The sequence below is a fragment of the Indicator indicator genome, chromosome 1 (genome assembly GCF_027791375.1).
Source record: "Indicator indicator isolate 239-I01 chromosome 1, UM_Iind_1.1, whole genome shotgun sequence".
Lineage (NCBI taxonomy): Eukaryota > Metazoa > Chordata > Aves > Piciformes > Indicatoridae > Indicator > Indicator indicator.
The window spans coordinates 122,791,721-122,803,692 of record NC_072010.1 but is presented as its reverse complement, the minus strand read 5'-3'; the positions used below and the strand labels follow the sequence as shown (position 1 = coordinate 122,803,692).

The 11,972-nt window shown below is 38.5% G+C and overlaps 1 protein-coding gene across 1 annotated transcript in view; it reads right to left on the bottom strand.

The window, feature by feature from the left end:
- Positions 1–283: 283 nt before the first annotated feature.
- Positions 284–11,972, bottom strand: part of TMEM47 (transmembrane protein 47) — a 28,079-nt gene continuing 16,390 nt past the window's right edge. Inside the window, exons 2-3 of the mRNA XM_054399686.1 lie at positions 11,130–11,270; positions 284–3,861 (exon numbers count right to left, since the gene is read on the bottom strand). Coding sequence (XP_054255661.1) covers positions 3,683–3,861; positions 11,130–11,270 — 320 coding nt within the window. The 3' untranslated portion in view covers positions 284–3,682. The remainder of the gene's footprint in view (positions 3,862–11,129; positions 11,271–11,972) is intronic.

Below are 11,972 nucleotides of genomic sequence, written 5' to 3'. Positions count from 1 at the left end.
CCACATAAAACTTTATGTAAGCTACAAAAATTGTGAAATGCAGAAATGGTATTAAAACTCCAAACTTTAAAGTTTTGATGAAAAAAAAAAACAAACAACAAAAACCCCCCAACAAAACAAACCTGTCTTTCCCTGCTAACAATGACCATTTAAAACAAACTGTAGTTTGGTGGATTCATTTAATAAACATACCGTACACTTCCCAAAAATAAATAAAGAACAACATCAGAAAAAACAATACCATCAACAACATGAAGCATTTAATTGTTGTCTTCTCTTTTTTTTTTTTTTTTTTTTGTTCTCCTTCCTTTCAAGACAGAAATGAAATTTCTAGGCACAGTTTTAGGCATTATAGAGGACACAGAGGCAACAGGGTAGTGTGCACTGCGCTGTACAAAAATACAGTCTTAATAAATTACATTGCTAACCATTAGACTTCACTTACCAGTCAGTTCATTGCATGTTTAATAATATACAGTTACATGCTGATCCATATATATATCATTTATATTTCAAACACATAGGTCTCTCTATATTTGTTTTTAAAATTTACAAAAAGCTAAACAGAGTTGTGCAAGAAATCCAGAAGAGGTGCTAGGTACTTGTCAGCACCGGACGGTATACTTTAAGCTTAAAAAATACAAATAACTAGCCCTGCTTGCAAGTTTGCTCTCTCTCTCTATATATATGTATATATTTAATTTATTTATTCATATATATTTGGAAGAAAAACAATGGATTTGTTGTGTTAGAGAATCATCCTGCCAGTGAAATGAAGTCGAACAACTGAAATAACTGTGACATGAACACAAGCACAACATACAAAATGATTGATTTCTCATAGGTACACTCAAGACATAGAGTTGTGGCTAGAAAAAAAAAAAAAATAAGATCAGTACAATGTTGCAGCTACTTTTAGTTCAGTGTTGAGAAATGGAACGCTTGCCGAAACTGGCATGGTAAGGAGGGGTGGGAGGATAGAAATGGCAGTAGCTAAAGGTAGGTACATAAACCCATATAGCAGATACACAAACACAAAGGACCTGAGGAGTTTGAGAGACAAGTGCTCATAGATTTCACTGTCTTCAAGAGGAGAAGTAGATGTTGAGACTGAAAATCAGATCTCTGACTCAGATATGAATGAAGAACCTTGTCTTTAGGCATTTGTGTTGGTGAATTTTTTTGCCTGAACACCTTTCCTATTAACAGCCAGGTGACTTTCAGAGCACATGCCAACAATGTGGATATGCCTTAGGCCTGACAGTTGTTCTCACTCAAACTCTACAGAAAGAAAAGAATGCATCTGATAAAGTAGTAGGTATGATATGGGTTCAGCACTGTACCTTCTTGTCAGCATAGGCAAAGTGCCACACATTGTAAGCATCGAAACACCACCCTCCTAGAAAGGTACAGATGACTTCTCACAGTGGGCTTCTCTACATTAACCTAATTCCCATGCCAAACTGAAATGTTTTCCATGCTGCTAAATAAAAGCAGAATGACACAGCTGTTCAGAAAGATACACTGAAGATATACTGAATATCTGCCTCAAGTCAGTCTCAACTGAAAAAACCACACAGTTACGAATGCTCTCTGGTGCCTGCAAAACAAGGGGACATCATTTTTCCTCCCATTGTTTGTGTTCTCTAGGCAGTGCCATTCAATCCCTTCCAAGTCAAGCTATCATTTTTGCTCCATCTAGTCTAACCAATCACCACTGGTCTTGGAAAGGCTGCTGATATGGAATATTTTGCTACAGTAGCAAAGATTTAACACCAGAGAGCCGCAGAGTGCTTTTTTTTTTTATAAGCCATCTCCATATGTCAGCAATACTTTCACAACAACCTCCTTAAAGGCAGCTCTGTGGTTCCACAGCTGTTGCAGAACCTCTGTGCCCTGCAAACAGTGGCACAAGCACTAACACTGTAGACTTGCTCTTGACACTGAGTAATTTAGCAGTCTTTTTCCATGTAACAAGCAAAGCCACTTGCGTAGAGGTGGATGTGCAACCCTAGCGTGTTTGCCTTTGCACAGCTTCGCATAGAATATATTTTACATTTCTCCATTTAAAAAAAATAGTTGTTTCTAAAAGGTTAGAATTGTATAAAAATATGCTCATAATTAATTGAGGATCTCCAAGGAAGCAAATTGCAAACAAAAATAAAAAAGTGATGGGGATTAAATTCATGTGGAAGTTCTTATTACCTTGAGTCTCACGGGTGCAGTCTCTGGATGTTTTAAGAGGAAAACATACTAGGGAAGGAGAAATGAGATGTACAGAATCATCAGCCAGTCCATTATAAGCTCAGCTTTTAAAAAACAAGAGATTACCTCCTGAAGTGTTAATGTTTTAATATGGACATGATGGGGTCTCAGTTGTGCTCTTGATGATCAGAGATGCTCACAACCTAACTAGATTTTTTTTTTTTACATGGCAGTTGTTTTCTTTGCAATAGCCTCAGAAAAGAATGTTTAGTAAGTACTAGCTTACACATGGAATAACAAGCAGTTGTTTTGTCCAGTTCTGTCTTAACTTGATGTGAACTTCTAAGCATTTCCCATAACACAGAGTCTGTACAAGGGCATATACAGAAGACAAACAGGTTTATGTTTATTTTGTAACACCAACCACAACTGGGGATGCCAATTGGAGACTTTCAAAAATGTATACAAAGTTAGTATTTTAACCACTGTATCACAGCTCGTATTACCATTTGCAGATGAATCATCCCTCTCCCTCTGCATTTATATTTGTATTATATATTCATTTAGACTAACAAATACCTTTGAAAAATATAAATGAAGTTGTTCCATGTACATTCTTTTTATGATGGTGTTCAGAAGTTAAATGGGTATCTAGGACAACTGCAATTCATTCATACACTTTCAATGCCTCAGGGACAGAGGAAGTCTATTTTTGCTCCCTCTTACCTCCACCCTCCCAGCACAACACTCATTGCTGAGACGACTTCCAACTAAACAGAGGGAAGCATGTGTCTCCCAGTTTGGACTTCCTTCAACAATCTGCTAGAGCTGGCACACTGATGTCAATTACCAATTCATGAAATCCTGTGTGGTTGGTGCCTTGTTGCTTTTTTTTTTTTTTGTTATTATTATTATTACTCTCCCAGAAGACTGTTGAATGAACATATTAGACAAGTCATTAACCAGTTACATTCACTGCCCTCAACACAGTCACTTGCAACTAATTCCTTACGAGCTTTTTCTGAGGAAGTAACAAGGGGCGCACACAGCCTATTGTACAGGATGCCACTGCCTGCTTATCAGACATCTGAATCCTCTATGATACAGGGAAACTTCTAAATGGAGCCTATACCAGCTGCTCCCCTGAAGGCAATAGCAGATGCTGGCATTGCATTCTCATTCCAACTAGTTTTCTCACAACGATCGCAGTCACGTAGATCCTTTTGCTTGTTGTCAGGAAAAAAATGAAGCTTATGTATCAGCAGCTTGCAGCATCTGCCTATGTAAGATCAGCAATCCTAGTGTCTGCAGTTCTTTTAAATGGTTGTAAAAGCTGGTTACAGTGTTCACACCCAAAAGGCAAAGGCTATTTTATCAACAGAGCAGACTGTTTGGTGCTCCACAAGTGTTCTAAAAAAACCGTGAGTTAGAAAAGATGGGGTAATCCTTTTGCTATTTTAGTTGCCATTAAATGATTCTAGTAATAGTCTTCATAGTTCTTAGGGTTCAGGCAATAAAGAATGGCACCCCCAAATGAAAATATAGTTGCACCCCAAGCCAGGCCATAGCCCCAGTTGAACTCATGATATATTTTCAAGCTGACCGTTTCGATGAACTTGATTGGGTAAAGGACTAAGCTGCACACTTGAAGAACAACTGAAAGAGAAAAAAAAAAAACAAAAACAACCCAAATGTCAGAAGAAGCCTTAATTAATTTCCATAAAACAAGGGAAACATCACATAACTCAAACTCACATTTAAAATGCTTTTGGTGCATTTTTAGCTGGTAAGTGCTGCTCTTTTTGAAACAAAGCATCACCTTCGTTTCATTCACAGAAACCAGAGAAGTTCTTCCATATTCCCTCATTGATGAACAAATAAATGTTACTGCCTCGGTGTAACAATGATCCCTCAGATGTTCATGAAATAAACAATGAAAGCAATCCTTTCCCAATCCTGTCTCACCTTTGTATTTCAGTTTGCAGTCACTATTCCTTCCATAAAACCAACACTAATATCACTTGTTCTTATTTTAAGTCAAAACAAGAAACAAGTATTAAAAATATTAATAGCTCTGAATGAAATCACTTACTTAGCCTTAGAAATAACTCATTGCAGTAGGTGACAATATTTATGTTCAGTAGATGCTCTCTGAATTAATATTTCACATTACTGTGTACTGTAATCAGAATTAATGATACTGTTACACAGAATACCACAGAATATATAAAACCTTATCAGTCACTAAATTTCCAACTGGCAAAGCATTGCCTCCTATTGCAAATTTAGAGGGTGGATCAGAAATGCTTCATGGTAAAAACCTAATAAAGCAGATCAAATCCAAGGCACTAAAAGAAGCTTAAAAATTATTACTGTTTACAGCATCCTCTCCGAGAACACCAGATCTCCTGCAGTGGAATTCAGCAAACCTGTTAATTTATTGTACTACATCACAAAAAAAAAAAAAAAATACAAAAAAAAACAAAACCCACATGCAGTAGTCTGAAAAGGAAAATACAGAGGTGGAGATCATCAGTTTTCACAAGGAGATTCAGTTTTATCTGCATCCCTTCTCTTTTAAACACAGGCACAATGGTAAATGAAAATTGGGACAATAGTCTCCAAGGTAAGCAGGTGAAAACTATGTTCAAAGACAATGAGCTGTGTGATGTGGTGATCCTTCAGGCCTCTAAGTTCTGCCACCCAGAAAAGACTAAATATCATAGGAATGTACAAAACATTCTTTTTGGCCCTTGTATATATGATAAGAGACTTTTCACAATGCTTCCTTCCAGCATCTAACACTGGCAATGTTTATGGACTTCAGCACATGAGTGTCTCTGCGCAGGAATGCATCCAGACAGGTCTTGAAAGCCTCCAGAGGAGACTCCACAACCTCTCTGGGGGTTCCAGTGCTCTGTGACCCTTACAGTAAAGAAATTCTTCCTCATGTTGAAGTGAAACTTCCTGTGCTGTAGTTTAGATCCATTGCCCCTTGTCTTATCACAGGGTGCAGATGAGAAGAGGCTGTTAATTTTAAGCATGTGCTTAAGTATTTGCAGGTCTGAGATATACCTGATGGAAGTTCAGTGGCACACAGTATCATGCCATAACCACTTTCCTCAACATTAACTGGGCCATTTTTTACAGTTTACTAAGTATTACAAAAATAATGAAACAATTACAGTCTCAAGCTGTGCCAGGGGAGGTATAGGCTGGAGATTAGGAGGAAGTTCTTCACAGAGGGAGTGATTGCCCATCAGAATGAGCTGCCCAGGGAGGTGGTGGAGTTGCCATCCCTGGAGATGCTGGATGAGGCACTTAGTGCCATGGTTTAGTTGATTGGATAGGGCTGGGTGATAGGTTGGACTGGATGATCTTGGAGGTCTCTTCCAACCTGGTTGATTCTATGATTCTATGAGTTTAGAGGACTGTTACAAAGCTAGAGTCAGTATCAAATGCCAGTGGATAATAGGAAGACTACTTTGGGCTATAGAAGCCCTTCTGAAATTACACTTCGAAATTATTCTTCTACTGCTTGAGCATTTGCACACTCAAAATCTGTCATTTGCCTTTCTATTCCCACATGCACCCTTCAGTGTTGTCAAACTGGCACTTTCATTAGGCCTGGAGATTAATGCTTGCCTGTCCTCTGGATGGTACTGGTATGAAGAGATGATCTCCAATGTTCATTACACTCTCAGTGGTAGCGCTTCATAAAACACTGGAAATTTCACCTCTCCCCTCTCAGCATACAGAACAGTCTTTGGAGCCTTACTTGAGACTGACAATCTGAATAATGTTTTGGATAGTGGATTTTCTAGTGTGGAGACCAAAATCCACAGGAATTTTTTAATCCTAAAGTTATTGAAGTGTTACTTCTGTGTTATTCCATTTTAATATAACTTTTTGTCTGCCAGCTCATACAACATGGAGAAACACTGGAGAAATTTTGACAGGATTCACTAGGGGAAGCACCTACTTTCATGAAGAGATGATGCATTTCAATTCTGCATAAAAAGAGCATTATTATACATAAAATCACCTGAACATATGCTCAGCTTTCACACACATGCTTTAAGACCATTCAAAGTCAAAAAGGATTTCCTAAGATGAATGGAAATAAGCAAGTTTTTTAGTGGCTTCCTGAACTGCCAGATGAAGAATCTCTGCTGAGTCAACAATCTGCTCTGTGTATGTGTCAAATGCCAGCTAAGGAAGGTTTCCATCTTCCCTCAATCAAACATATGAAGTATGCTGAATTTTAATCTACAGATTGGATTTGTCAAAACAAACCAAAAAAAGTGATTCTTTTGGAAGAGGAACATGTTTCTAAAGCAGCAACACCCACAACAGGTATTTCAGTCGTTTTTATAGTGAGGGTTCTTGCTTTTGCTACTACTGTCCTGGATACACTACTGTAAAAGTCAAAAGAAGTGGTAACAGCAATGCTGCATAACAGTCATCACTTTCTTCCTGTAGACTGAGAAGGGACCTATGTAGGCCATAAAAAAAAAAGAGTTGGTGAAGTTGTGAAAAATGACTGGTATGACCCTAAAAGTTGTTAAAACCAATGCTTGCCACTACTAATCTACTTTAACTGACTTTAAAGGAACTCCATGCTATGTTGACTTGCTTATGGAAAGTGTGTGCACTGCCTTTCTTCAGATGTGATAGCTTTTCCTGTAGAAAAAGAAGAAAAAAGCTGCAAAAGAAATCTTAAACTAAAACCAAAACCAAAACCATATTCCACTTCAAACTGATACTCAAAAAAAGACTAACCATCTCTAACTAGACTATTCACTTCAAGTTTGGACCCATTTTTATGACTAGCACGATGATGCACAGAACAGGAATAACTAGCTTTATGCCATTTACATGAAATAGAATAGGTACTCACCATATTAAACTTGCAGGGATCACAACAAATACTTACCACTAGGAAAATATCATTTCAGTCATCTTTTTTAACTGGTTCAAATGTTTGGCTATAACAACTTTGCCGTCAAAAAACCACACTTATGGTGTGTGTGTGGTAGGTTCAGGCTATGCCTAGAAAATTTTCCACAGGTCTTGAACAGAAAGTAGTAGAATGGAAATAAATCACCACTGGATTTAAAAAGAAAAATAAGGATAAGCTCTAAATAATCCTATTGGACAAATTGCCAACATAAGACAATTCTGTAAACTACCTTTCTGGGAGACACTAACTTGTGCTTGTGCTTGGCTTTGCTGACCTTGGCTGTGTCCTTTGTTGTGGCTATCTTAAACAACTCTCTGCTCTTTCTCTTGTCCCCTGTGTACATCAGGGTAGAGGGAAGGGGGCAGGGTAGGGGGAAGCTGTTGCTGGCTCCCCTGGTTTTGTCCAGGGGCGTTCTTGTGCTGTTTATAAATTGTAAATACCTGTAAATATATGTGAATATTGTGTATTTTGTACACATTCATTGCATTTCATTGTAGAATGTAGTTTTGCTTGTAAATACAGCTTCATTTGCTTCCATCTGAGCTGGTCTGGCAATTTAATGTTGGGGGGAATTTTCAACACACCACAGTGTGGCTTTCTAACATTAAATTTGTCAGACCAGCTCAGCTGGAAGCAAATGAAAGCTGTATTTACAAGCAAAACTGCAATCTACAACGGAATGCAATGAATATTTACAAATATACGATACTGACAATATTTACAGGTATTTACAATTAATAAACAGCACAGGGACCCCCCTGGTCTTGGACCAGGGGAGCTGCTAATAGCTTCTACCTCCCTTCACCCTTACCTCCCCTGTACACAAAAGGGACAAGAGAAAGGAGCAGAGAGATTTTTTTTTTAGACTTAGCCAAAACAATGCAGCCAAGTCAAGGAGAAGCCAGCAGAAGCACAAAGTTAGTATCTCTCAGCCCAAGGAAGCAAGAAGAAAGCAAAAATGTTTTGTTACAACTAGTTGAAGTCCCTTATTTTTCCAATAGGATTGTTTAGAACTATCATTATTTTCCTTTTTAAACCCAATAGGGATTTATTTACGTTTTACTACTGTTCTGTTCAAGATCTGTGAAAAATTTTAAAGGCATAGCCTAAAGCTACCACAGGTAGAAGTGAAAAATCCACAGAATTACAGGGTGGTCAGCCTCAACTTGATCCCTGGAAAGTCTGAGGACTTGGGGCTCAGGGCCAGTTTGGTTCATGAGCACTAAGATACTCCAGCAAGTACCTAAGCTAGTGACCTCAGCTAGACCAAAAATGCTGGGAAGAGCTGAATGAACTAAGATGGCTCCATACAAGTGTCCTGCAACTCCCTTTCTGTATGCTCCACATTTTCACACTACTTGAGGTATTGCTGTTCCTCCCCCACTACACAGAGCTGACTGTATTTTAAGCACACATCTGTTCATCACTTTCTGGCTTACTCTTAGTACCTAGGTTGAATTATTTTTCTTTTGTCCCTTTGCCTTCTCATGTCTTCCATCTCTTCCAGTCCTAGTCAGTCAATCTTTTTCCTTACCTACAGAGTCACTACCTCAAATCGAAAGCTGGGAAGAGAAAAAAAAAAAAGAAGGAAAAAAAAAAAGAACCACAAAAGGGAAAAAATAAAAACCAAAGCCAGAAATAAAAAAAAAAAAAAAAATGCCTGGAGCCAACTGTTTAAAGTGCCTGGAAACCACTTTTACATTTTGTCCTTTCTCCCACAAAGTGCTGCTTTCTACCTGACACCCATACAGATCATTAAATGTGTCTAGGCAATGCATCCTGTGTCCTTCCTCTAGAGGCAGCTGGTAGACTCCTAACTACAGTGATACAGATTATTTAGTCTTGCCAGCAGATTCACAGCCCACAATGGAGTTTATCCTAAAAGATCTGTGAAATCCACATGAGAAGCTTTTAATCCATGGACAGCTGCATAAGGCATAAACTCCACTGTGCTGCAATCTTAACCTTCCACTCTTTAGTAGGGAATTCTTTCCATATATGCCAGCCCATATTCAACTCTAAAAATAGCTGACATCAAAGATAAAATCTGTAGGAAATTAGACTAATGATGTCAGTATCAAATCCTAGAATGATTCTCCTTAGATTTGCCAGAAAATGGAGAACTGGGCAAGGCTGTCTTGGCCTCATCATCTCCATCATGGTGGAAGCCTCATCCCTGGTGGTTTTTAAGGCCAGGCTGGATGTGGCTCTGAGCAACCTGATCTAGTGTGAGGTGTCCCTAGGGGCCCATGGCAGCAAGGTTGGAACTGGATGATCTTTGAGGTCCCTTCCAACCCTGACAATTCTGTGATCTCTCATCTTATAAGCTTCAGGTCACAGCTATTTTAAATGCACATGCACACACACAGGGGCAAAGGAAAGAGGGGAACACCACTCAAGCCTTAAAGGACCAATATATTTCCCTTTTTGATCTAAGTAAGCATTAAACCTCCCAAACCCCCACCTTTTGTAGTAAAGACTAGAACTAATTTTGTGCAGAACAGAACAGATTAAGCTTTAAGAAAAACTGCAGGATTTGGGGATTTTTTTTTCCTTGGAGAAAGTAGTTTCTTTTTTTTTCACTACAAATTTAAGTATAAACTACATGAGCAATATGGCAGCGTATGGCTGAATAATTACTAAATTAGTACACAATGTTATGAGAATTTAATTCAAAACCCTACACAGTGTTATGAGAATTTAAGTCAAAAGCCAAATAAAAAAATCCTGTTTCCTTCGAAGTTAACTGCTCAGATTGCTTCATAATCTCAGAATTAGAAAAGAAAATTAAAATAAAGGCACTGGTGCCTTTATTCATTTAACCAAGCAAGCAAAGCAACACATAGAATAAAAGACGACTTCTGCTGAGGAAATCTGACCCTAGGTTGCACCTATTTCCTAAAAGCAAATTAAATATAACCTACCAATGTGTCTTGAGCAAACAGAAGTGCATCTTGAAGAGCTGAGGCTCAATTAAGGTAATGTTAACAGCAGGGGGCAGCAGGAGTCTTCCCCGGAGCTTTGTTTCATTCCTGAATACTCTACAAATTCTGCCCCCTTATCTTTTCATATCCTTGTATGTGGCTTTTTTTTTTTTTTTTTAATACATCCCAAAGACTAGGTCCTGTCATCCTCTTCATTATGAGCTATCAGAAGGGGCTTAAGCTGCTGGCTCCAAGGCAGGTATGAGTGACAGGATGAAGGCAAACCAGCCTTGGTGAATCTCAGGAGAGACAGAAACATCCATGCTGACTAAGCCTCAAAGCACCAGAATGTACAAAAGGAGATGATTTGATATTGTAATTACAGCTCACTGGATCAGTCTTACAGACAATTTGGATTCATAGGTCTCCCTTAAGATTTTGAGATAGTTTATATAAACTGTTCCATTTTCACGTTTTAAAAAGCAGACAGGGACTACACTGTGACAGCTTGTTAAATTAATAACTAAGTATGCAAGCTGATACAATGAAATTAATTCCTGGTGGCACAGGGGTATATATAAACATTTCGCAACATAATCTTATTAATTTTGACACATAAGGCTTCAAGGGTTCATATTTGGGCATTAATTTTCCTGTTTTAAAAACTGTAAAGGGAAGAACATTAAAACTACAGAAATGGCTTTGCATGAAGAATAAAAATGAGGACACTGAGCAGCACAGAGTCACAGATTAAAAAGGGTACTTTGAGATTTATCCTCTGTAGTTTCCCCCCACTGCATGTACTTCACAGAACAATAAAATGTACAGCAAGTAAATAATTGTTTATGAACTAGTAACAGTGCAACTGCAAAATTACTGAGGTCATGCAGAACCAGCATGCCGAGAAACCTCACCAGAGTTAAGAGAGAAGTAAACCACATGCCTCTCAATTAGTATGCAGAACAAGGCATATCTTCCTTCACAAAAGGGAAGCTGATCTCATGAAATTTTCATAGTGGTACCAGTAATCTGCTTACCTGCAGCAAAGAGCATGACTGCAACCGGTCTGTAGAACCGCCTCCGAGATCCTACGCAGATGGAAATCAACCCAACCAGGAAAGCTATAAGAATAATGGCAGCACCACCCAACAGCAAAGCCAGAGTAGCTATCTGCCAGTCTAGGAGGGAAAAAGAGTGGGGGAAAAAATGAATACAATTTCAGTAAAGTAAGTCCATAGGCTTGACAGAAAGAGCAGAACACGAGGAGCAGAGACTGGCGTTGAGGCTCGGGTAAGTAAACAACTGTGCTTTGGATTTCTTTCCTCCTAATTAGTGAAACACCTCTATACAACAGATGCAACTCAGGAGCGAAGTGCTACAACCTCCCACACTTAGTTGGCCTCTTTGGGATTTTGGCTCAAATAAGACTGAATAATTTGGTCCTCTGTTTTTTTTTTTTTGTCCAATTTAGAATGAGAAATTGAGGCTGGGTCAGGATTAGCCAGCATGTGTTTAGCTGCCTCTCTGTCCATCTTACGTTTCTCACAGAAGAGAGTGAAAGCCAAACCTCTGCTTGAGCTGAATAGGATGACATAGGAAGGGAAATTCATGGAGGCTTATCACATGCACTTGTCACTGGGGAAGAACCAAGGCCACATAATATAAATAATAAAACTAAAGGTAAAAGTAAGGAAATGCTCAAAGGAACTGATAAATAAATAAACAAACAAACAATTTCAACACTAAAAAAAAAAAAAAAGCATGGAAGTCAAGCCCTTATAGAGGCAGCAATGATCATAACATGCAGATCAAGTAAAATCTGAAACCCATTGGAAAATGTCAAGTTATCTGAAAGTGTCAAGTTTTTCTTTCCTCCCCCA